General features: G+C 42.6%; 1 protein-coding gene across 2 annotated transcripts in view; it reads right to left on the bottom strand.

Annotated features, from left to right (window-relative positions):
* The window catches only part of nnt (nicotinamide nucleotide transhydrogenase), a 69,448-nt gene extending 43,849 nt beyond the window's left edge, over positions 1-25,599 (bottom strand). Inside the window, exons 1-11 of one of the 2 annotated variants that reach the window (XM_036937115.1) lie at positions 25,458-25,523; positions 23,000-23,043; positions 22,310-22,513; positions 12,088-12,317; positions 11,722-11,939; positions 11,054-11,230; positions 9,927-10,114; positions 4,840-4,973; positions 4,387-4,578; positions 3,968-4,121; positions 1,112-1,273 (exon numbers count right to left, since the gene is read on the bottom strand). In XM_036937115.1, the coding sequence (XP_036793010.1) occupies positions 1,112-1,273; positions 3,968-4,121; positions 4,387-4,578; positions 4,840-4,973; positions 9,927-10,114; positions 11,054-11,230; positions 11,722-11,939; positions 12,088-12,317; positions 22,310-22,469 (1,615 nt within the window). In that variant the 5' untranslated portion in view covers positions 22,470-22,513; positions 23,000-23,043; positions 25,458-25,523. Of the gene's footprint in view, positions 1-1,111; positions 1,274-3,967; positions 4,122-4,386; positions 4,579-4,839; positions 4,974-9,926; positions 10,115-11,053; positions 11,231-11,721; positions 11,940-12,087; positions 12,318-22,309; positions 22,514-22,999; positions 23,044-25,457 lie in introns of both variants that reach the window. The other variant, XM_021622925.2, reaches the window with a different exon arrangement.
* Positions 25,600-26,405: the final 806 nt, after the last annotated feature.

Here is a 26,405-nt window from a genome sequence, read left to right as displayed (position 1 = left end):
CTGGACCCAGACCCCGGTCGTGACCGACTGTCCTACCGCTGAAGGGAAGAACGAGGAAATGCTTAACCAAGTACCAGATACCACAGCCAGCTTGTCACTTCCGCCCTTGTCAAGAATAATCAACATGCTGCGAACGGACACACACCCTGCGCTGCATTCTGTTATGTAAACAATTGGCTGAGCCTTGGATACAGCAGCTAGTATTGCGCCAAACGCACATCACTCATTTGCTACACAAATCACTTAGGTCACCCATTTTGGATTCAAAACGGTGAATATCGCCGAAAGGCGACTAGTTTGCGTCCCTGAATAACGCCACAGACATCAGTGCGCAAATTAATGTCTTCTTGATCTAGGACAGAGTAATGATCAAATGTCTTGTCAGCATTATCAAAGCATTGAGTTACCATTTTATCAGCATAATATTCTGTTTCTATTTTATTTACAGACAAAGAAATATTCAATTACAGATTAATCTACTATAATCTATTAGCCTATATTCAGAGTGGAACCTGAGACCTATGCTTTCAGTTGCTTGAAGCGGATCTCAACTCTGGAGTAGAAGCGTTTTAAATCATCCAGACTACAAGGATCATGAATCATTTCCTGTTTCCTCCAGGTCTTACTCATCACGAGAAGAGAGGACCTGCAGGTGTGGAGGTAGAGGGAGATTTAACCTCCACGTCTGTAAGGGAATCTCCTCTGGACAGCATGCTTTTTATGGACTAGTAAATCAAATTAAAAACATCTGAGTTTAAAAACTGGATTTATTCTCATTTGAAGCCAAATCCCAAGTGATGTAATGTAGGCATATATGCATTTTTATCAGTTGGTTTACCTCCCTTCATATCTATAAATACATCACTAAATATACTAAAATAATGACTTGCCTATGTTTAGTCTTGCCTTTCGTGAACTAACACTCACACCCAACTTTCATATTTATTTATACTTCTTTTCTACTAGCACTGACTTTGCTGATAGCTACTTGGAGGAAAAATGTGTTCTGACAGATGTGTTGTTCTGGCTAAATGACTCAAATATAAATGTAAAATGTAGTCTTCTTTGCACTGTGTCCATTTCATTAATAGAAGTCTTCATAAACACTCACCGGAGATGGCGTTGGTGACGGACATGAGTGGGGAGTGAAGGGCTGGGCTCACCCCCCACACCGTGTGGTAGCCCACAATGGTAGCCAGGCCGAAGATGGTCACCATCTGAGTGAAGGCTGCATTGGGCGCAGCTAGGCCCAGGCCTAACATGGTGCCAAGACCTGAGAGGGGCAAAGGGTTAATAAATAACTTTACACTAGCCCATGCTACATATCTAATGTCCATATGTAATATAGATAAGGGCTTTTTAACAATTCAAATGCAAGCAAAACAAATAAAATGATAATCATTGATCGTCATAAGGTGTTGAATTGAATTAGGCCATGTCCTATGAGGCACATTATAGAGTAGAAATGCTGACTCTTTCTGATGTCTACTAATTTTCTTAAGTGAGGACAAGAGACAGACGTTGCCGTAAGCAATTTATCTAGGCGCAATTAGACAGCAACCCAAGTATGGTGGTGGTACACGACGCGCCGACCACAGCCAACCTAAAACGAGCTGCTTGGGGGAACGTGTGAACGGGGTTTACAGGCCTGCTGTCTCCAGTCACCACTACCAGAGCAAGTGTCTGTGGGAAACAGCTACAGCACTACTTCAGACAGACACAGCAGGAGGAGGGAGGGCTCGACATCCCACATTTTATTAGTCCCAGTTTCCTGGCACTAAGGGGCTGCTGGTGGTGGTTTGGACTGAGAGACAGGGAGGGAGGGGGCATGTTAGGTTAGGTTGAGCTCTAATTAGGTGACCAATCCTAATTTCAAAGGGGATCTCCTCCTCTCTGGCTTCTTGCATGGCTGATCCGGTGGTCAGGACATCACGATGGTCCAGCAGCACCTGCCTTGGCTTCAGCAGGGAGATACGGAGCAAACTCACTCAAGAAAGAACAGGAAGATGAATGTGCCCGTTTGTTAATCTCAGGGTGTTTATTTACGTGTAAACCCAGTTTGTGGCTCATTTATCTGACTGTTGGGGAAGAAGGACGTGTTCTCTGGATCTCTTTGATGTGATTCCAGAACAGAACAGAGACGAAAGTTCCTGCCTGCCTCGTCTGTAACCAATAGAAATAATCTGCAAGGATTTCTGTTCAGAGTAGCTTTTATGTCTGATCACGACTGTTGCTGCTCTCATAATGGGGTCACAGCTCACCTTTCCCACATAAGTCAGATATGCAGAAGACTTGTGCGTGTGTTAGTAGAGAACGTAACAATGTAATGAATGTGGTAATAAAACATTAACGGGCTGCTTTTAACCCCCCCGCCATAGTCCTGTTAACCCAGGTCGTTGTGAGGAGAGTGAGACCACCATAGGAGCTCAGAGAGACTCATGACACCGCTCAGTTTAGGGGCCATTATCCTGACAGCCAGGGTTGTTCTGCATCCTCTGCTTTCTGCGATGTCAGCCATTTTAATCCCCTTACATTATAATTAAGTAAACAACTAACTTCATTTACGTAAGTATTCACATCCCTGAGTCAAAACATCGTTGGCAGCTGCGAGTCTTTCTGGGTAAGTTTCTAAGAGCTTTGCACCCTTGGATTGTACAATATTTTCCCATTATTATTTTCAAAATTCTTCAAGCTCTGTCAAATTGGTTGTTGATAAATGTTAGACAACCATTTTCAAGTTTTGCCATAGATGTTCAAGCAGATTTAAGTCAAATCTGTAACTCGGCCACTAAGGAACATTCACTGTCATCTTGGTAAGAAATTCCAGTGTAGAATTGGCCTTGTGCTAAGGTTATTGTCCTGCTTTAAAGGTGAATGAATCTCCCGGTGTCTGGTGGAAAGCAGACAACCAGGTTTTCCTCTAGCATCTTGCCTGTTCTTTGCTCCATTACGTTTATTTTTATCCTGAAAAACTCCCCAGTCCTTAATGATTACAAGCAGTCCTTATCCATGATGCAGCCACCACTATGCTTAAATATGGAGTGTGGAGCTCAGTAAATGTGTTGTATTGGATTTGCCCCAAACATAACACTTTGTATTCAGGATAAAAAGTTAAATTGCTTTGCCACATTTTTTGCAGTATTACTTTAGAGGCTTTAGTGCCGAACAGGATGCATGTTTTGGAATATATTTGTATTCTGTACAGGCTTCCTTCTTTTCACTCTGTCAGTTAGTAAACTGTAGTTACTCCACAATACTAAGCTATTACAGCCATTAAACTAACGGCTTTAAAGTCACCATTGCATTGGCTTAATGGTTAAATCCCTAAGCTGTTTCCTTCCTCTCCGGCAACCGAGTTAGTAAGGATGCTTGCATCTTTGTAGTGACTGGGTGTATTGATATACCATCCATAATTTAATTAATAACTTCAACATGCTCAAACAGATATTCAATGTCTGCTTTTTATTTTTACCCATCTACCAATAGGTGCCCTTTGCGAGGCATTAGTAAACCTCCCTGATGTTCGTGGTTGAATCAGTGTTTGAAATTCACTGCACGACAGAGACCTTACAGATAATTGTATGTGTGGGGTACAGAGGATAGGTAGTCATTCTAAAATATGTGTTCAACACTATTATTGAGTCCATGTAACTTATTGTGTGACTTGTTAAGCAAAATGTTAACTCCTGAACTTATTTAGGCTTGACCTAACAAAGGTATTGAATACTTACTGACTCAAGACATATCAGCCTTTCATTTGTAAACATTTTGAAAAACATAGTCCCACTTTGACATTATTGGGTATTGTGTGTAGGCCAGTGACCAAAACATCTAAATGTAATCCATTTTAAATGCAGGCTGTAACACAACAAAATGTGGAACAATTCAAGGGGTGTGAATACTTTCTAAAGGCACTGTAAGTATAAATGAATGAAGCATCTAGGCAGTCAGTAATGGTGTGTCTCACCTCCAGTGTACATGCCAGCGGTGGTTAGGGTAGCCTTGAAGGGAGACACGGCAGCAGCCTTCTCCTTAGCCAGCTCCTGCTTGCTCTTGGGTTTGGGAGGGGCTGCCACTGGGATGTTATCGGGCAGAGGAGCTGGGAAGAGGTTGGTTCCATTCTGCACCAGATAGAAAGGTGGAAATCATAGAGAACGCCAACCAAACAAGTCAACCATGCATGGATGTACATTTGAGATCAAAGTTTCCTTTTCACCAAACACTATCAAAACACTTCATTATCACCAAACAAACCAATCAACAAAGACTATTTTAATTTGTCAACTGTAGAACTAGAGAGTATAGCTTCACCATGATCTAATTAACCAGTCTTATCTAAAAACAGATAACCAAGGAAACCAAACCCATTTAACCCAGATGATTCACCTGCATGACAACAGATCCTCTGATGACATGGTCCATGGTTCCGTAGTTAAACTTCTCCTTGACTTCATAGTTGAAGTTCTCAGTAGATGGGCTGATGGCACGGATGAGTTTGGTCAGGTTGTTTGAGTACAGGGTGCTGGACTGGGTGGGCAGGCGGCTGGGAAGGTCGGTGAAACCAATGTGGGTCACACCCTAAGAACAAATCACATAAGCCATTATTTTATTGAAGACCAAAATTGTGCACTCTCACTTTGACCGGTTAAAATGGGACTGAATTACAATACTGCAACAAGGTGACCTGGTGGTATGATTTCAGTGCTAGGGAAACCAAACACAAAAGCTAACAAAATGACTGACAATAAGGAGCCGGTTCACCACAACATCACAAGGGAAAACGGTGATAATGAAATTGAAGGTAATAATGATAAGCGACTGTGGACAGGCCCATCTGACCTTGTGTACAGACAGTTCTCCAGGCACCGTGGTCTCGATGTTTCCTCCAGCCTCAGCAGCCAGGTCCACCACCACAGAGCCATCCTTCATGCTCTCCACCATATCCTTGGTGATCAGGATGGGAGCCTTGCGACCTGGCGACAGGACACATCACCATGGTGACAAAGGGGTCTTGTCTGCAGTACCAACAGGGTGCTCTATCAGCAGCTGACCTCTATTCAGCCTTTTGTACAATAAAGTCTTCAAATATGGATTTAAATGACAATGAATCTAACCCTGGAAAATAAACAAATTGCAGTTTGTTATTCTCGGTTTACGCTAGGCAATGTTTTCAGGTCTCTTCTGATGTTTACACTAGCTTTCAAGTCAACAGATCTCATGAGAACACAGAGAAACTCTTTCAAAATCATGTCGAACTGGTCAGAACAGAAGACATCAGTACTGATCAGGCTAGGGTAGGCTGGTGTCAACCAGACAAAAGGAGTCGGTCTCTCCAACCAACAGGACAGTAGCATTAGTATAGGGGACAGGACAACATGCCCTAGGGCACATGAAGTCAGTGGAGAGGAGAATGTCATTCATAACTATAGTATTCACCCCTCTTGGCATTTTTCCTATTTTGTTGCCTTACAACCTGGATTTAAAATGGATTTGGGGAGGGGGGGGGGTTGTATCATTTGATTTACACAATATGCCTACCACTTTGAAGATGCAAAAATATTTTTTCTTGTGAAACAAAGAAAAAAAAAACTGAAAACTTGAGCATGCATAACTATTCACTCCCCCCAAATCCAATACTTTGTAGAGCCACATTTTGCAACTACAGCTGCAAGTCTCTTGGGGTATGTCTCTATAAGCTTGGCACATCTAGCCACTGGGATTTTTGCCCATTCTTCAAGGCAAAACTGCTCCAGCTCCTTCAAGTTGGATGGCTTCCGCTGGTGTACATCAATATTTAAGTCATACCACAGATTCTCAATTGGATTGAGGTCTGGGCTCTGACTAGGCCATTCCGTGCCATTTAAATGTTTCCCCTTAAACCACTCGAGTGATGATTTAGCAGTATGCTTTGGGTCACTGTCCTGCTGGAAGGTGAACCTCCGTCCCAGTCTCAAATCTCTGGAATACTTTTTTTCTGGCCACAGCTCTGTGGAGTGTACGGCTTAAAGTGGTCCTATGGACAGACTCTACCAATCTCCGCTGTGGAGCTTTGCAGCTCCTTCATGGTTATTGTTGGTCTCTTTGTTGCCTCTGATTAATGCCCTCCTTGCCTGGTCTGTGAGTTTTGGTGGGCGGCCATCTCTTGGCAGGTTTGTTGTGGTGCCATATTCTTTCCATTTTTTAAATAATGGATTTAAGTGGTGCTCAGTGGGATGTTAAAAGTTTCAGATATGTTTTTTATAACCCAACCCTGATCTGTACTTCTCCACAACTTTGTCTCTGACCTGTTTTCGAGAGCTCCTTGGTCTTCATGGTGCCACTTGCTTGGTGGCGCCCCTTGCTTAGTGGTGTTGCAGACTCTGGGGCCTTTTGTAACAGGTGTATATATACTGAGATCATGTGACAAATAAAGTCCACCTGTGAGCAATCTAACTAATGTGACTTCTGAAGGTAATTGGTTGCACCAGGTCTTATTTAGAGCTTCACAGCAAAGGGTTGAATACACACCACCACTTTTTTTTTTTTTTTTTGAAAAGTCATTTTTTTTCGTTTCACTTCAACAATTAGGACTATTTTGTATATGTCCATCACATGAAATCCAAATAATAATCCATTTAAATTACAGGTTGTAATACAACAAAAATAGGAAAAACGCCAAGGGGGTTGAATACTTTTGCAAGTCACTGTACGGCTGCATATCTTATCATAGCCGTCAACCAATGTAAACAAGGGATGAGAATGTAGAGTTTTGCTTTTCCTTGTGTGCTTTTTAGTCGTTCAGTTTTTATTGCTATTCTTTTGTATCATGTTATCATTTTAAGCACATTGAGTTGCATTCCATGTCTGAAATGAGCGGTTTACAAAGCTTGATTTGATCATAGCAATATCTCTATGGTGTCTCTGTGGTCTGTTATAGGCTGCTACAGGAACGGAATAATATCAACTCAGCCTTGAGGGGCAGAGTTAACCAGATGAATAGGACCTAAACACTACCTTAACTACACTAGGTAACTGAGCTGATGGAGCCTTAAAGCAGCTTAGTGTCTGAGAGGATTGGACAGATGAGAGCTGACCATAGCAATACATGCATTTCATACATGATTGAGGTAGAACAAAACAAATGGGTGAAATCAGGGGTGACAATAGCCTGGTTGCCAGATCTCCTGCTCTGAAGCCAAACTGTTTGATGACAATGGTGTGAGTAGGCCAGAACACAAACAGATCAGACCAGGAGGACTGCAGTGCAGCTTAAGATGTAAAGGTAAAGTAAAGCCAGTAGATTAAGAGGACAAAGAAATAGGGGTAGTGAGGGGCGTCTCCCTGCGGGAGAACAGATGTAGCCCTTGGTTCACTCCAGACCTGACTGCCCTCGACCAGCACAAAAACATCCTGTGGCGGACTGCAATAGCATCGAATAGTCCCCGCGATATGCAACTGTTCAGGGAAGTCAGGAACCAATACACGCAGTCAGTCAGGAAAGCAAAGGCTAACTTTTTTCAAACAGAAATTTGCATCCTGTAGCTCAAATGCCAAAATATTTTGGGACACTAAAGTCCATGGAAAACAAGAGCTCCTCCTAGCAGCTCCCACTGCACTGAAGCTAGGTAACACTGTCACAACCGATAAATCCACAATAAGCATTTCTCTACGGCTAGCCATGCTTTCCTCCTGGCTACCCCAACTGGGGCGGCAGGGTAGCCTAGTGGTTAGAGCGTTGGGACTAGTAACCGGAAGGTTGCAAGTTCAAATCTGTCGTTCTGCCCCTGAACAGGCAGTTAACCCACTGTTCCTAGGCCGTCATTGAAAATAAGAATTTGTTCTTAACTGACTTGCCTGGTTAAATAAAGGTAAAAAAAAAAATTACATCCGGCCAAATGCTCCGCACCCCCCACAGCTACTTGCCCAAGCCTCCCCAGCTTCTCCTTCACCCTAATCCTGTTCTGAAAGAGCTGCAAAACCTAGACCCGTACAAATAAGCTGGGCTAGACAACCTGAACCCTTGCTTTCTTAAATGATCCGCCACCATTGTTAAAAACCCCTATTACCAGTCTGTTCAACCTCTCCTTCGTATCGTCCGAGATCCCTAAAGATTGGAAAGCTGACGCAGTCATCCCCCTCTTCAAAGGGGGTGACATTCTAGACCCAAACTGTTATGGACCTATATCTATCCTGCCTTTCTAAAGTCTTCGAAAGCTAATAAGTTAATAAACAGATCACTGACAATTTCGAATCCCACCGTACCTTCTCCGCTGTGCAATCCGGTTTCCGAGCTGGTCAATGGTGCACCTCAGCCACGCTCAATGTACTAAACGATATCATAACCGCCATCGATAAAAGATTGTACATTGTAGCCGTCTTCATCGACCTGGCCAAGGCTTTCGACTGTCAATGACCGTATTCTTATCGGCAGACTCAACAGCCTTGGTTTCTCAAATGACTGCCTCGACTGGTTCACCAACTACTTCTCAGACAGAGTTCAGTGAGTCAAATCGGCGGGCCTGTTGTCCGGACCTCTGGCAGTCTCTATGGGGGTATCACAGGGTACAATTCTCAGGCCGACTCTTTTCTCTGTATATATCAACGATGTCGCTCTTGCTGATTGCGATTCCCTGATCCACCTCTACACAGATGACACCATTCTGTATACATCTGGCCCTTCTTTGGACACTGTGTTAAACCTCCAAACGAGATTCAATGCCATACAACACTCCTTCCGTGGCTTCCAACTGCTCTTAAATGCTAGTAAAACTAAATGCATGCTTTTCAACCGTTCGCTGCCCGCACCCGCCCGCCCAACCAGCATCACTACTCTGGACGGTTCTGACTTAGAATATGTGGACAACTACAAACACCTAGGTGTCTGGCTAGGCTGTAAACTCTCCTTCCAGGCTCACAGTAAGCATCTCCAATCCAAAATTAAATCTAGAGTTGGATTACTATTTCGCAACAAAGCCTCCTTCACTCACGCCGCCAAACATACCCTCGTAAAACTGACTATCCTACAGATCCTCGATTTCGGCGTCATTTACAAAATAGCCTCTAACACTCTACTCTGCACATTGAATGCAGTCTATCACAGTGCCATCAGTTTTGTCACCAAAGCCCCATATACCACCCACCACTGCGACCTGTATGCTCTAGTTGGCAGGCCCTCGCTACATATTCGTTACCAGACCCACTGGCTCCAGGTCATCTATAAGTCCTTGCTAGGTAAAGCTCACTATCTCAACTCACAATAACAACACCCACCCGTAGCACGCGTTCCAGCAGGTATATCTCACTGGTCATCCCCAAAGCCAACACCTCTTTTGGTCGCCTTTCCTTCCAGTTCTCTGCTCCCAACGACTGGAACGAATTGCAAAAATCGCTGAAGCTGGAGACTTATATTTCCCTCACTAACTTTAAACATCAGCTATCTGAGCAGCTAACAGATCACTGCAGCTGTACATAGCCCATCTGTAAATAGCCCATCCAATCGACCTACCTCATCCCCATATGGTTTGTATTTACTTTTCTGCTCTTTTGCACACCAGTATTTCTACTTGATCATCATCATCTGCACATCTATCACTCCAGTGTTAATTTGCTAAACTGTAGTTACTTTGCTACTATGGCCTATATTATATATTGCCTTACCTCCTCACGCCATTTGCACACACTGTATATAGACTTTCCTTATTCTATTGTGTTGACTGTACGCTTGTTTATTCCATGTGTAACGACACTGTTGTTGTTTGTGTCGCACTGCTTTGCTTTATCTTGGCCAGGTCGCAGTTGTAAATGAGAACTTGTTCTCAACTAGCTTACCTGGTTAAATAAAGGTGAAATAAAAAAATACATAAAAATGGGGGTAGTGAGGGGCATCTCCCTGTGGGAGGGGATAGATGGGGGTAGTGAGGTGTGGTTGCTTAGATCACTGTACAAACCGGGGATGAGTGCCGTGCTGATGAGGATGTCTACTTCCAGACACTGCTTAGCAAACAGCTTCATCTCAGCCTCGATGAACTCCTTGGACATCTCCTTGGCGTAGCCGCCCTGACCGTCGCCGGCCTCCTTAATGTCCACCTCCAGAGTCTCAGCTCCCAGAGACTTGAACTGCTCTAAGGCTGCCGCTCTGGGGAGGGAACACAGGGAATGTCATGGAAGGCACTGGCAAGAGGGACGGGGTGCTTAATGAAAGCCCCTGATACATTCAAAAGCATCACTGCAGGAGCTTAGGCTATGTCTATGATTGTTGTAAAATCTCCAAGTAGTAAACAATGTTACACAATGGTCGGGGTGGGGAGATTCAAATCTTTGAATCTGGAGAGTAAAAACAGTAAAGAACAGCGTTTTATCCCATTATTCCACCCTTTAAAGTAAGTGGAAGCAATCTGCAGTTTTCTAGGGACAATGAGCTGCAAGTTGTCATATGTAAGGCAGCTACTACCACCAACTGGAGAATTAGCAACATCACACTTTCAAATCCACTAAAGAGACTTAGACAGCAGCCAATCTGGGGTGAGTTAGTTGAAATAAAAGCAAAGGTGAAGGAATCTGGTCAGAAATCATTTGTAACATTTTATCAGGGTTTTAAAAAAAACAGCTTGTACCCCCAAGCCATAAATAGTTAACCAAATAGCTACCCGGACTACCTGCATTGCCCCTACAAATAGCAACTCTTTTGACTCTGCTGTTACTGTTTATCATCTATCCTGATGCCTAGTCACTTTATCCCTACATGTACCCTTGCACTCGGTCCTGGTACCACGTGTATGTAACCAAGTTATCGTGACTCATTGTGGATTTATTCTTCCTGTTATTATTTTCCTATTATTTCTTTCTTTTTCTCTGTGCTTTATTGGGATGGACCCGTCAGTAAGCATTTCACTGTTAGTCCACACCTGTTGTTTACGAAGCATGTGACAAATACTATTTTTTTTATTTATTTTTTTAAATCTCAAAACAAATATGGGGGCAGCTCTATAATGTGATAATGAACCAACCAATGAGTCCCAGTGATTTCATTGGTAAAGTAATAACTGAATATCCAGGGTTGGGTGGTCCCACTCACCGAGTGTCAAAGCCCCTGACGATAGCACCCATGGATCTGGCAGTACCAGCAGCAGCCAGGCCTGCTACTCCTCCTCCAATGATCAGCACCTTAGCAGGTGGGACCTTCCCAGCAGCAGTGATCTGTCCAGTGAAGAAGCGCCCAAAGCTGTTGGCTGCCAGCACCACAGCTTTGTATCTGGAAACACAGGAACAGAAAAATGGCCAATTACAAATACTGTCAGAGCACGTCTACCCAGCCTCAAAATACATCACAAGCAATTAACTCTGCCAAGTGGACCACACACAGCGAGACACACACACACACACACACACACACACACACACACACACAAGATGATGCAGCTGGACAGACACAGTAGTGAGCTGACCAAGAGAAGTGCATTCAACACAAATGTTTTCCATTTATTGACATGACAACCTCCCTCATTAAAACAAACTGCCTCAGACACAGGCTTGTTCATTCTAGTTGCATTTCAAAATACTTGTCTTGGACATAAATTAGTACCTTTGAAGATTCAGCTTTTACTTGTCTCTCTAGTCTTCCAGCATCGTCTCACCATTTAGCCATTTGTAATTGTAAGCTACACAAATAAAGCACATTAGCAAGAAAAAGGCCAGTGGCACAGCTCTGGGAGTCCACCCTCCCACCGCCCATACCGTCTTTACCCTGCAATGTTAGCCATGGAGCTGAGAGCGTCGTAGCCCTGTGCGATGGTGACGCGGGGCACCTGGTCCATGGCCAGCACAGTGGCCTTCCTCTGGGACAGCATGTCCATCAGCTCAGGGTTCTGGGCCGGGTAGATGAAGCTGAACAAAGTGGCTGCCTCCTTCATCAGCTCCACCTCATGGGCTCCCAGCTCAGGGTTGAAGACGGGAGCACGCACCTGAGATACAGACAAACACAGACAGAGACAAGCAATAGAGACGTTTGATGTAAAATCCCTTGCGCGATACAATAGTTACCATGGCAGCAAATGAGGGTTGAATGACTATCCACCCTATTTTCATCACTTACACAGCCTCTTCCCTTACCTTGACCAGTACATCAGAGGCCAGGACATCTTTGACATCTTTGATGGTGGCTCCAGCCTGGATGTAGTGTTGATCGGGGAACTTGGAGGGCTCTCCTGCCCCAGACTCCACCACCACGTTGAAGCCCTGTTTGATAAGGGCCTGCACTCCGGCCGGGGACAGAGCCACACGACGCTCATTCTGGAAGATCTCCTTCGGTACACCCACTGTCAGCTGCTTATAGGGAATACCTGGAAGAACAGTAACACAATTCTAAGGAAAGTTTTATTCATTCAGCAAAGAGTAATCTGCAAAGATATGTTGAAGAAAACTAGGTAAATCTTAAAAACATCCGCATTCAGAAAACTAGAATATTAAGAAGCTGTGTTGCCATTTTCATATGTTGACATGTATTGTAATACATTTACCAATTTGCTGAAGATGATATCAAGTTGGAGCCTTGGGTTTCAAAACGTGTGTACAGCATTCAACATTCATAATACAGTTGACCAATTTAAAACTAAATATCTACTACTAGTGATGGGGGGGGGGGGAGAATACATACTTCCATATTGGGATATTATTTAATGATATATCGAATCGTATAGTTTTCACAAGGTCGCACCAAAACTCAGCTTGTTGTCCATTTTTCTTTTTAATTAGGGAGCCAATATGTTCTGAGCACTTTTATTTCCACGATTGATAAAAGACTCATTCTCATGGCTCCATCTTGTCCCTCTGCAGCAGACATACGGTGAGAAATGTTTGGTATATCGAATAGCAATACATCAGCCTCCAGTATTTATGTTGCAGTAGTTTATGTGTCGGGGGGCTAGGGTCAGTTTGTTATATCTGGAGTACTTCTCCTGTCTTATTCGGTGTCCTGTGTGAATTTAAGTGTGCTCTCTCTAATTCCATCTTTCTTTCTCTCTCTCGGAGGACCTGAGCCCTAGGACCATGCCCCAGGACTACCTGACATGATGACTCCTTGCTGTCCCCAGTCCACCTGACTGTGCTGCTGCTCCAGTTTCAACTGTTCTGCCTTATTATTATTTGACCATGCTGGTCATTTATGAACATTTGAACATCTTGGCCATGTTCTGTTATAATCTCCACCCGGCACAGCCAGAAGAGGACTGGCCACCCCACATAGCCTGGTTCCTCTCTAGGTTTCTTCCTAGGTTTTGGCCTTTCTAGGGAGTTTTTCCTAGCCACCGTGCTTCTACACCTGCATTGCTTGCTGTTTGGGGCTGGGTTTCTGTACAGCACTTTGAGACATCAGCTGATGTACGAAGGGCTATATAAATAAATTTGATATAGAATCGTGATACACATCGTATCGGCACCTAAGCATTGAGATAATATTGCATAGTGAGGTCCCTGGCAATTCCCTGCCCTATCAGTTACTCTGCACTCTTGAATGAGGTGGACTTGGGAGGGGTAAGATATATGATGCACAGTAGTTTACAACAATCGCTGCTAATCGGAGGGACATTTTACACTACTTTGGAGACCTTTGAGACTTCTGTGTACAATAAACCACTCAACTGTCTGTGACAAATCATCCTTATAAGACATAAGCTTCCTCCTCTACCATCTGAACTATGTGGCCATGTTTGGACACTGGTAGATGCATTCTGCTATCAGTGCAAAATATAAATAGATGACTCAAGAAGAAAGACCCATTGCTTACGACAAAAAAAAAAATATATATATATATATATATAAATAATACTCTTCATTGGGCACTGGTCAAAATCACATTTTCACCTTTTTATAGGCTACAATTTGTCATTTCTACCAAGAGTGAGTTTACTGTGACGGTGTCTACTGCCTTCTTTGTAAGAAAGATCACATGCCCCCTTCGGAAATTTCCACTCTTGGTCTATAGATAAACAGCATTGGAATGTCTGGCTGTCACCACCCTATACTGAATCAGAGCAGATTGAACCACAAGACTGACCCCAAGAACAGGAGTTTTAGCTCTAATTGTTCTTCTGAAAGCAAATGACGATTTGCTGGCAGTAATGTGCATTCCAGTATAGATATCAGACATTGAAGTATCAGATAAGCAGTGCTGCTACTGGTTAATGAGGCAGAGATATAAGGCTGATGTGGTTCACCAATAGGTGAAAGCGACAGTTATGGAGACAACAATGTAAAGATGTGTTTATCAGATGTGTCTTCTCAGATAGCTGCTACGCCCTGGCCCCTTCAGTTGATACTCTGCCAGGGAAAGCATCTGCCAGCAGTCAGAGTGCCAAGAACGTCAATCATGACAGGCCTGTCTCAAAAAGACTTGCAGAGTCCAGCTACAACCACACCAAACGAACACATCAGCGCATAATTACACATACAGGATCACCAAGGCATGTAATGGAGGCTCCTCCAAAGAGGAAGAGGACCATCCTAGGTGAATTTGATAAAAATTGAATTTTTTTTAAAAGTTTTCATTTTTAGATAAAACTATATACATTCACGTCACCAAATAATTGATTAAAACACACCGTTTTGCAATGAAGGTCTACATTAGCCTCAACAGCACTCTGTTGGGTAGCACCATGGTGTAACCGGAGGACAGCTAACGTCTGTCCTCCTCTGGGTACATTCCACAGATTTACACAGTAATTATGACAACTTCCGGAGGATGTCCTCCAACCTATCAGAGCTCTTGCAGCATGAATTTACATGTCAATCCAATCAAAGGATCAGAAAATGAATCTAGTACTGAAAGCGAGAGGGCAAAAGCTGGCTAGCTATATTTGGTTGTATTCACTCTGCTAGCTGAATGCAACTAGCTAGTTTAGCCTACTCAAACACCCGGCTCAAACAAAGAGGGATGCTATGTTAGCTAGGTGGCTATAGCTGTCCAACACTGGAACTATTTCAAGGCAAGGTAAGCTTTTGGTTTGATTAATTTATTGCCACCGGGGCCTGCCGGTATAACTGCTAAACTGCTTTCTGACTACACTGTACCATGCAATTGTAGAGAGTTACTAACACGTTAGTTCTAGTAGCTACAGTGCTTTCGGAAAGTATTCAGACCCCTTTACCTTCTCCAAATGTTGTTACGTTACATCCTTATCCTAAACATTTATTAAATTGTCCCCCCCCCCCCCCCCCATCAATACCCCATAATGACAAAGCAAAAAGAGGATTTTAGAAATGTTAGCAAATGTATTTATTTTTAAATCAAAACTGAAATATCACATTTACATAAGTATTCAGACCCTTTACTCAGTACTTTGTTGAATCACCTTTGGCAGCGGTTAGAGCCTCAAGTCTTCTTGGGTATGATGCTACAATCTTGGCACACCTGTATTTGGGGAGTTTCTCGCATTCTTCTCTACAGATCCTTTCAAGCTCTGTTAGGTTGGATGAGGAGCGTCGCTGCGCAGCTATTTTCAGGTCTCTCTAGAGATGTTCGATCGGTTTCAAGTCCGGGCTCTGGCTGGGAAACTCAAGAACATTGAGACTTGTCCCGAAGCCACTCCTGCGTTGTCTTGGCTGTGTGCTTAGGGTCGTTGTACTGTTGGGAGGTGAACCTTTGCCCCAGTCTGACGTCCTGAGTGCTCTGAAGCAGGTTTTCATCAAGGACCTCTCCATACATCTATCAGGATTAGCCTCCCAGTCCCTGACGCTGAAAAACATCCCCACAGCATGATGCTGCCACCACGCTTCACCGTAGGTCTCCGTAGGTCACCGTAGGTCTCCTCCAGACATGGCGCTTGGCATTCAGGACAAAGAGTTTAATTTTGATATCATCCGACCAGAGAATCTTGTATCTCATGGTCTGAGTCCTTTAGGTGCCTTTATGCAAACTCCAAGTGGGCTGTCATGTGCCTTTTACTGAGGAGTGGCTTCCGTCTGGCAACTCTACCATAAAGGCCTGATTGGTGGGGTGCTGCAGAGATGGTTGTCCTTCTGGTTCACCCATTTCAACAAAGTAACTATGGAGCTCTGTGTGAGGCCCTTCTCCCCTGATTGCTCAGTTTGGCAGAGCAGCCCGCTCTAGGAAGAGTCTTGGTGGTTCTTCCGTTTAAGAATGATGGAGGCCACTGTGTTCTTTGGGACCTTCAATGCTGCAGACATTTGTTGGTACCCTTCCCCAGATCTGTGCCTCGACACAATCCTGTCTCGTAGCTCTACGGACAATTCCTTCAACCTCATGGCTTGTTTATTGCTCTGACATGCAAAGTAGACTGTGGGACCTTATTTCAACAGGTGTTTGCCCTTCCAAATAATTTCAATGTTAACAGGATGCACCTTAACTCCATATCAAATATCATAGCAAAGGGTCCGAATACTTAAGTAAATAAGGTAGATTAGCGAAGGCGAATCGCTAGTTAGCTAGCGAGCTAATAAATGTACTGAGTCAGGGCAAACGTAGCTAGCTAATACCAGTGTTGGTGTAGGTCTAAATCAGCATGTTGTTTGAGCAACAGTATCTTCTAAATCAAAGAGGAATAGGCTAAGCATGAATATGTTGGCTACATGAAGAAACATTTAATGTAGCCAAAGATTATATGGTCCTCTAGGAAACACTGACCATCACTTTGGTTCCAACCCTGTCACAATAACTCCTCCCTGGCATTTTCACTAGTTGTCATGTCAAATAACACAGTATTCAAAGTGCCCACTATTATTTATAGTCTAACAATAGAATAAACATATTTCCATGATTCACACAGTTCACCCAAGTATTTTGATCTAAATAGCAAGTCAAATCGCAATTGCAACATTTGGTTAAAAATAAGGACTAGATTTTTTGCCTATATAGCGCAGCCCTACATGACATTTTCGGAATTATCTCAAATGAGTGCAGGAAATGCAGAAATTGATGAAATGCAGGAAATTATTTTAGGCTGAAGTTGAATTGAACAGTATAAAACAATCAGAATGGAGAAAGACCCATTGAACAGTTGAAGTCGGAAGTTTACATACACCTTAGCCAAATACATTTAAACACAGTTTCACAATTCCTGACATTTGATCCTAGTAAAAATCCCCCATCTTAGGCCAGTTAAGATCACCACTTTATTTTAACAATGTGAAATGTCAGAATAATAGTAGAGAATGATTTATTTCAGCTTTTATTTCTTTCATCACATTCCCAGTGGGTCAGAAGTTTACATACACTCAATTAGTATTTGGTAGCATTGCCTTTAAATTGTTTAACTTGGGTCAAACGCTTCGAGTAGCCTTTGTTGTCCTTAAGCCATTTTTCCACCACTTTGGAAGTATGCTTGGGGTCATTGACCATTTGGAGGACCCATTTGCTACCAAGCTTTAACTTCCTGACTGATGTCTTGAGATGTTGCTTCAATATATGCACGTAATTTTCTTCATGATGCCATCTATTTTGTGAAGTGCACCAGTCCCTCCTGCAGCAAAGCACCCCCACAACATAATGCTGCCACTAGAGGTTGACCGGTTAATTGGAATGGCCGATTAATTTGGGCCGATTTGAAGTTTTCATAACAATTGGAAATCGGTATTTTTGGCCGATTTATTTTTTACACCTTTATTTAACTAGGAAAGTCAGTTAAGAAAACATTCTTATTTTCAATGACGGCTAGGAACAGTGGGTTAACTGCCTGTTCAGGGTTAAAATGACAGATTTTTACCTTGTCAGCTCCGGGATTCAATCTTGCAACCTTATACAGTTAACTAGTCCAACGCTCTAACCACCTGCCTCTCATTGCACTCCACGAGGAGCCTGTTACGCGAATGCAGTAAGAAGCCACGGTAAGTTGCTAGCTAGCATTAAACTTATCTTATAAAAAACAAATCAATCATAATCACTAGTTAACTACACATGGTTGACGATATTAGTTTATCTAGCGTGTCCTGCGTTGCATATAATCGATGCCGTGCGCATTCGCGAAAGAGGACTGTCGTTGCGCCAACATGTACACAACCACTAACATCAATGCCTTTCTTAAAATCAATACACAGAAGTATATATTTTTAAACCTGCATATTTAGCTAAAAGAATTCCAGGTTAGCAGGCAAAATTAACCAGGTGAAATTGTGTCACTTCTCTTGCGTTCATTGCACGCAGAGTCAGGGTATATGCAACAATTTGGGCAACCTGGCTCGTTGCTAACTAATTTGCCAGGATTTTATGTAATTATGACATAACATTGAAGGTTGTACAATGTAACAGGAATATTTAGACTAAGATAAAATACTGAACAGTTCCGTATTTCAATGAAATAATAAACGTTTTGTTTTCGAAATGATAGTTTCCGGATTCGACCATATTAATGACCCAAGGCTTGTATTTCTGTGTGTTATTATGTTATAATTAAGTCTATGATTTGACAGAGCAGTCTGACTGAGCAATGGTAAGCACCAGCTCGTACGCATTCATTCAAACAGCACTTGTGCGTTTTACCAACAGCTTGTCGCTGTGCTTAAAGCATTGCGCTGTTTATGACTTCAAGCCTATCAACTCCCGAGATGAGGCTGGTGTAACCGATGTGAAATGGCTAGCTAGTTAGCGGGGTGCGCACTAATAGCGTTTCAAACCTCACTCGCTCTGATACTTGGAGTAGTTGTTCCCCTTGCTCTGCATGGGTAACGCTGCTTCGAGGGTGGCTGTTGTCAATGTGTTCCTGGTTCGAGCCCAGGTAGGAGCTAGGAGAGGGACGGAAGCTATACTGTTACACTGGCAATACTAAAGTGCCAATAAGAACATCCAATAGTCAAAGGTTTATGAAATATAAATCGTATAGAGAGAAATAGTCCTATAATAACTACAACCTCTTCCCTGGGAATATTGAAGACTCATGTTAAAAGGAACCACCAGATTTCATATGTTCTCATGTTCCGAGCAAGGAACTGAAATGTTAGCTTTCTTACATGGCACATATTGCACTTTTACTTTCTTCTCCAACACTTGGTTTTTGCATTATTTAAACCAAATTGAACATGTTTCATTATTTATTTGAGGCTAAAATGAATTTATTGAAGTATTATATTAAGTTAAAATAAGTGTTCATTCAGTATTGTTGTAATTGTCATTATTACAAATAAATTTAAAAAACATTTTTTTTATATATATATCTGCCGATGAATCGGAAATGGGCTTTTTTTGGTCCTCCAATAATCGGTATCGGCGTTGAAAAATCATAAAATCGGTCAACCTTTAGCTGCCACCCCCATGCTTCACGGTTGGGATGTGGTTCTTCAGCTTGCAAGCATCCCCCTTTTTCCTTCAAACATAACGATGGTCATTATGGCCAAACAGTTATATTTTTGTTTCATCAGACCAGAGGACATTTCTCCAAAAAGTATGATATTTGTCTCCATGTGCAGTCTGGCTTTTTAATGGCAGTTTTGGAGCAGTGGCTTCTTCCTTGCTGAGCGGCCTTTCAGGTTATATCTATATAGGACTTGTTTTACTGTGGATATAGATACTTTTGTACCGGTTTCCTCCAGCATCTTCACAAGGTCCTTTGCTGTTGTTCTGGGATTTTCGCACCAATGTACGTTCATCTCTTGGAGACAGAACGCGTCTCTTTCCTGAGAGATATGGCGGCTGCATGGTCCCATGGTGTATATACTTGCGTACTATTGTTTGTACAGATGAACGTGGTACCTTCAGGCCTTTGGAAATTGCTTCCAAAGATGACTCAGACTTGTGGAGGTCCACAATTTTTTTTCTGACATCTTGGCTGATTTCTTTTGATTTTCACATGATGTCAAGCAAAGAGGCACAGAGTTTGAAGGTAGGCCTTGCAATACATCCAAAGGTACACCTCCAATTGACTCAAATTATGTCAATTAGCCTATCAGAAGCTTCTAAAGCCATGACATAATTTTCTGGAATTTTCCAAGCTGTCTAAAGGCACAGTCAACTTAGTGTATGGAAACCTCTGACCCACTGGAATTGTGATAGTGAATTTCTAGTGAAATAATATGTCTGTAAAAAATTGTTGGAAAAGTTACTTGTGTCATGCACAAAGTAGATGTCCTAACTGACTTGCCAAAACTATAGTTTGTTAACAATAAATGTGTGGAGTGGTTGAAAAACAAGTTTTAATGACTCCAACTTAAGTGTATGTAAACGTCCGACATCAACTGTATGTTTTGCCACTGCAGCGTCACGCACTACTTTTATTATTCAAAAACATAAAACACAGTTAAATACCATATATATCTATATACAGTGAGGGAAAAAAATATTTCATCCCCTGCTGATTTTGTACGTTTGCCCACTGACAAAGAAATTATCTGTCTATAATTGTAATAGTAGATTTATTTGAACAGTGAGAGACAGAATAACAACAACAAAATCCAGAAAAACGCATGTCAAAAAATGTTATTAATTGATTTGCATTTTAATGAGGGAAATAAGTATTTGACCCCTCTGCAAAACATGACTTAGTACTTGGTGGAAAAACCCTTGTTGGCAATCACAGAGGTCAGACGTTTCTTGTAGTTGGCCACCAGGTTCGCACACATCTTAGGAGGGATTTTGTCCCACTCCTCTTTGCAGATCTTCTCCAAGTCATTAAGGTTTCGAGGCTGACCTTCAGCTCCCTCCACAGATTTTCTATGGGATTAAGGTCTGGAGACTGGCTAGGCCACTCCAGGACCTTAATGTGCTTCTTCTTGAGCCACTCCTTTGTTGCCTTGGCTGTGTGTTTTGGGTCATTGTCATGCTGGAATACCCATCCATGACCCATTTTCAATGCCCTGGCTGCGGGAAGGAGGTTCTCACCCAAGATTTGACAGTACATGGCCCCCGTCCATCGTCCCTTTGATGCAGTGAAGTTGTCCTGTCCCCTTAGCATAATGCTTCCACCTCCATGTTTGATGGTGAGGATGGTGTTCTTGGAGTCATTGGCAGCATTCCTCCTCCTCCAAACACGGCGAGTTGAGTTGATGCCAAAGAGCTCCATTTTGGTCTCATCTGACTACAACACTTTCACCCAGTTGTCCTCTGAATCATTCAGATGTTCATTGGCAAACTTCAGACGGGCATGTATATGTGCTTTCTTGAGCAGGGGGACCTTGCGGGCGCTGCAGGATTTCGGTCCTTCACAGCATAGTGTGTTACCAATTGTTTTCTTGGTGACTATGGTCCCAGCTGCCTTGAGATCATTGACAAGATCCTCCCGTGTAGTTCTGGGCTGATTCCTCACCGTTCTCATGATCATTGCAACTCCACAAGGCGAGATCTTTCATGGAGCCCCAGGCTGAGGAAGATTGACTGTTCTTTTGTGTTTCTTCCATTTGCGAATAATCGCATCAACTGTTGTCACCTTCTCACCAAGCTGCTTGGCGATGGTCTTGTAGCCCATTCCAGCCTTGTGTAGGTCTACAATCTTGCAGGTCTACAACCCTGACATCCTTGGAGAGCTCTTCGGTCTTGGCCATGGTGGAGAGTTTGTAATTTGGATTGATTGCTTCTGTGGACAGGTAACTTTTATGCAGGTAACAAACAGATTAGGAGCACTCCCTTTAAGAGTGTGCTCCACCTCCATGTTTGATATTTCTGATTGAGAGGGGGTCAAATACTTATTTCCCTCATTAAAATGCTAATCAATTTGTAACATTTTTGACATGTGTTTTTCTGGATATCTTTGTTGTTATTCTGTCTCTCACTGTTCAAATAAACCTACCATTAAAATTATAGACGGATCATTTCTTTGTCAGTGGGCAAACGTACAAAATCAGCAGGGGATTAAATACTTTTTGCCGTCACTGTGTGCGTGTGTGTATATATATATATAATATTTTGGCCATATCGCCGGGCCCTAGCTGGAACATGCAAACAGCCAGCAAATTCTGGCTATACAGACACACACCCCATCACATTTCTGACTCTAATTGCAGGTTTTGCTGACCGCACAGTCAAGAGAGAAGGGGGTGGGAAGAGGAAGACCTGTGAGTGTACGCTGTAGTATCTATAATATGACCTTGGTTGGTTGCAACAAAAGCAAAAAAAGAGGTGGCAAAAGAAATGGCCCCTGCCATGCTTCCTCTCCGGACAACTACCAAGACATCCATTGTCTGAGTAAGCAGGCGACTGTGGATGATAGGCTACATGTTTGTCCAAAATCTATGGATAACATTTTGATCAACAATCAACTAAGCATAAGAGAAGGCAATCCTGTGTTTTACATTGGTGTGTATGTGCATTGCAATTGCTATTGTGCTCAAGCTGTTACCTGGGTTACTGTAGCATAGTGCTGGGTGCTGTCGGAGGGATAGTAGTTATGCTAGTTACCTGGACTGGCGCAGCGGTTGAGAGCTTGCTGAGTCCTGAAGAAGCGCAGGCATGGCGCCTTCACTGACCGGGCACTAGCCTGGAGCCGAACACAGGCCACCCCACTGAACAGTGGAGCAGAGCAGCTGGTAGCCACCACACGCAGAAGGCTCGACGCCATCGCAGACACACAAGGAGGAGCAGTGCAGCCGGATCGACCTCCTCCTATAAACACACACACACCACAACAAGGGAAAGAGAAGAGGGGGGCAAGACGGTGAGAGAGTGAACTGTGAACAGTAGAGAAACCGACTGACCTATCGTGGCATGCCCATGTTCCTAAACAAAAGCCCCTATACCACTGCTTCAGCTGGTCTATCTTTACACACAACTCTGTAGTTAATACAATAAGAATGTGCCCCAGTGTGCTATACACAGACATGCCCATTTAACCTAAAATCATGCAGCAACACGAAAATATGTCCTTATACTGCAAGTAAATCATTGCTAGCGTCACAAATATACCCGTTTAACTGTTTTCAGCATGTGTCAGTTCAACTAGTAATAGGGGGGGGGGGGGGGGGGGGGGGGGGCAGTCAAGGACACTCCAAATATAATGTCCACAAACGTCCGGTGACCCTGTGTAGCTGTGTGTAATATGTTTGGCTTAGTCACTTCAGAGGCCTGATGTGTCGAGATAAGAGCTGTTACCAGAGTGAACCTCTTGACTGGAAGATTCTGGTGTGGTTCAGGCCCTAGGGGGTTCCAGGCAGTATCAATTAGATAGTACACCATTACAGAAAACAGGGTCAGTTCAACAGAGTTGTATGGGCATTCAAAATAATGATCCCAGATATTTAGTGCCTTTCTATCCTATATAATATACAGTGCTTTCAGAAAGTATTCAGTCCCCTTGACTTTTTCCACATTGTTACATTACAGCCTTATTCTAAAATTAATTAAACGTTATTTTTTCCTCAATCTATACACAATGCCCCATAATGACAAAGCAAAAACAGGTTTAGAATGTGTTATTTTTTACATTTATTTTTAATAAATTATGGAGTAATCAGACACTTCACTCTGTACTTTGTTGAAGCACCCTTGGCAGCATCAAGTCTTCTTGGGTATGATGCTACAAGCTTGGCACACCTGTATTTGGAAAGTTTATCTTTCTCTGTTCATCTTTAACTCGATCCTGACTAGTCTCCCAGTCCCTGCCGCTGAAAAACATCCCCACAGCAGGATGCTGCCACCACCATGCTTCACCGTAGGGATGGCGCCAGGTTTCCTCCAGACCTGACGCTTGGCATTCAGGCCAGAGTTTTCAATCTTGGTTAAATCAGACCAGAGAATTTTGTTTCTCATGGTCTGAGAGTCTTTAGGTGCATTTTGGCAAACTGCAAGCGGACGGTCATGTGCCTTTTACTGAGGAGTGGCTTCCATCAGGCCACGACCATAAAGGCCTGATAGGTGGAGTGCTGCAGAGACGGGTGTCCTTCTGGAAGGTTCTCCCATCTCCACAAAGGAACTCTAGAGCTCTGTCAGAGTGACCATCGGGTTCTTGATAACCTTTTGACCAAGGCCCTTCTCCCCGACTGCTCAGTTTGGCCGGGTGGCCAGCTCTAGGAAGTCTTGGTGGTTCAAAACTTCTTCCATTAAAGAATGATTGAGGCCACTGTGTTCTTAGAGACCTTCAATGCTGCAGAACTGTTTGGGTACCCTACCCCAGATCTGTGCCTCGACATAACCCTGTCTCGGAGATCTACAGACAATTCCTTCAACTTCATGGCTTGGTTTTTGCTCTGACATGCACTGTCAACTGTGGGACCTTGTATAGACAGGTGTGTGCCTTTCCAAATGATGTCCAATCAATTTAATTTACCACAGGTGGACTAATCAAGTTGTAGAAACATCTCAAGGATGATCAATGGAAACAGGATGCAGTTGAACTCAATTTCGAGTCCCATAGCAAAGGGTCTGAATACTATAAGGTAGATAGATACACACTTTTTTAAATTCGAAAAAAACTTGTTTCGCTTTGTCATTATGGGGTATTGTGTGCAGATTGAGGAAAATGTTTTACTTAATCAATTTTAGAATGAGGCTGTAACAATGTTACAAAATGTGGGAAATGGAAGGGGTCTGAATACTTTCCGAATGCACTGTAAATGTCAGATATTGTGAAACCATGAACGTGAGAGAGAGTGCGTTTACTGTATAGGCTTACAATTCATTAGGCCTAGTTTACCAACCAGTTTCAGTGCTAGAAGGAGGAATGCATTTGCTAATGCTACAAATTCTGTCCTGACATAGCTAGTTAGCTACTGAATGAAGGCAGACATGCTACCTGCAGATTAAACTATAATGTATTGCACTATATGCTGATCAAGCAGATTTCATAGAAACTGGGTTTCCTTTCCACACTGTAAACTTCAACTTGTGTGTGACCTCATTTCTTCAGAATACCAAAATTACCGGGCTTAATTTAAAAACTCTAACGTTAGCCAGCTACCGAAATACATACCACGTCAGCAATATGATTCGCCTGGCAGGCTTAATAAACCAAAACCGTCTGACCATTGTTGTTCAGCTATCTAGCTAGCTAGTCCAGCCAGATATCTTTGGTCTAACGTTAACTACCTATGTCGCTTTTGATGTGAATTTAAGTTTTATGACATATACGTTAAATCGGCATTTGTTTATATTGCCAATATAATTATGCAAACATACGTGCATAGCCATCTCACGAGCCAACAAAAGCGAATGACGAAAATAATCAAATTCATTCATTAATTCATTGCAACAGCACCAATTTGCCATTTGGGTTATGATAGATAGCATATACTGATTATTTGCTGTGTAAAAATGCATGACATTATTTGTAGTTTTCGCCTCAAAATACTGTGCATTAGCTGGACAGATAGCGAGCCATCTGTTCAGAACGGATTTAGAGCAGTTGCCGACCATCACTTCCCTTTTTTTATTGAATGAAAGGACTCGGCAGCAAAACTAGCTAACGCGAATGCTAACAAACAAAAACTAAGCTTTTTTTTGCATCAAACTGGAGGCCACTTTCACTTTCCACAACACAGCTGTTTGTGTGTAAAAAAAAATAAACCAACAGGTCTAAAAAATAAATAAGCTTTCTTTAAATAACACAACTGACCTTTGCAGACTGTCTTGATTTTGTGAACCACAGCACAGCCGAAAATTCTTTCCAACCGGAAGAAATTACATGAATTGGACAGAACCGCCCACTTCATACAGTCAACAACAGTACAGCATATTACCTACCAGGGTATTGAAATATGTCATTTTGAATAGACATTTAAGCGTTTTTGAGGTGGTCACCATAATGATCAATAGAAGGATTTACTCCATACTTATTTGTCAAAGTGATGTTCAAGAATAAAACGTTGAATTGTGGGTTTATCTTTTTTGATCATATTGGGAACATAATGTAGCAATTAAATCATGGTTGCATAAACATATAACATGAAATAAGATGTGGCTTTTCTTATCTTGAGAGTGAGTAATTAAAAAATAATACAAAATATAGACGTTGGTATTTCTGACGTCTGGATGTTTGGCGTAAGATGTCAATGTCTACAGCAGATGGTACTGTTGGACACTTCTAAGTAGGCCAAGCCCTCCAAACTGGGCCAGTTATTTGCCCATGTGGAGGCTGCAACAGTGGATATTTACGATTTGAATGGGAGACATGAAATACAAAACATTAAGGACACCTGCTCTTTCAATGACATAGACTGACCAGGTGTATTCAGGTGAAAGCTATGATCCCTTGATTGATGTCACTTGTTAAATCTCTTACAAAAAAAGTCATATAGGAATCCAGAATGCAGAAATACGAATGCAGAAATACAAATCCTGCAGGAAAACGAATATCTCAAAGGATTTTGTGGGCCACTTCCCTGTGGGACAATGTCTGCAGGAATCCTGCAGGGTCCAGCAGGAATCCTAAAGGTAGTCCTTCAGAAGAAAAATCATGCATGAATCCTGCAGATAGTCCTAAAATAAATCCTGCAGGATTGTTTCCTGAAGAACTACATACAGGACTCCTACAGGAATTGTCCTACAGCAAAATGGCCCCAAA

Source organism: Oncorhynchus mykiss, chromosome 12 (assembly GCF_013265735.2).
Source record: "Oncorhynchus mykiss isolate Arlee chromosome 12, USDA_OmykA_1.1, whole genome shotgun sequence".
In the NCBI taxonomy this organism is placed as follows: domain Eukaryota; kingdom Metazoa; phylum Chordata; class Actinopteri; order Salmoniformes; family Salmonidae; genus Oncorhynchus; species Oncorhynchus mykiss.
This window is presented reverse-complemented; position numbering and strand designations above follow the sequence as displayed.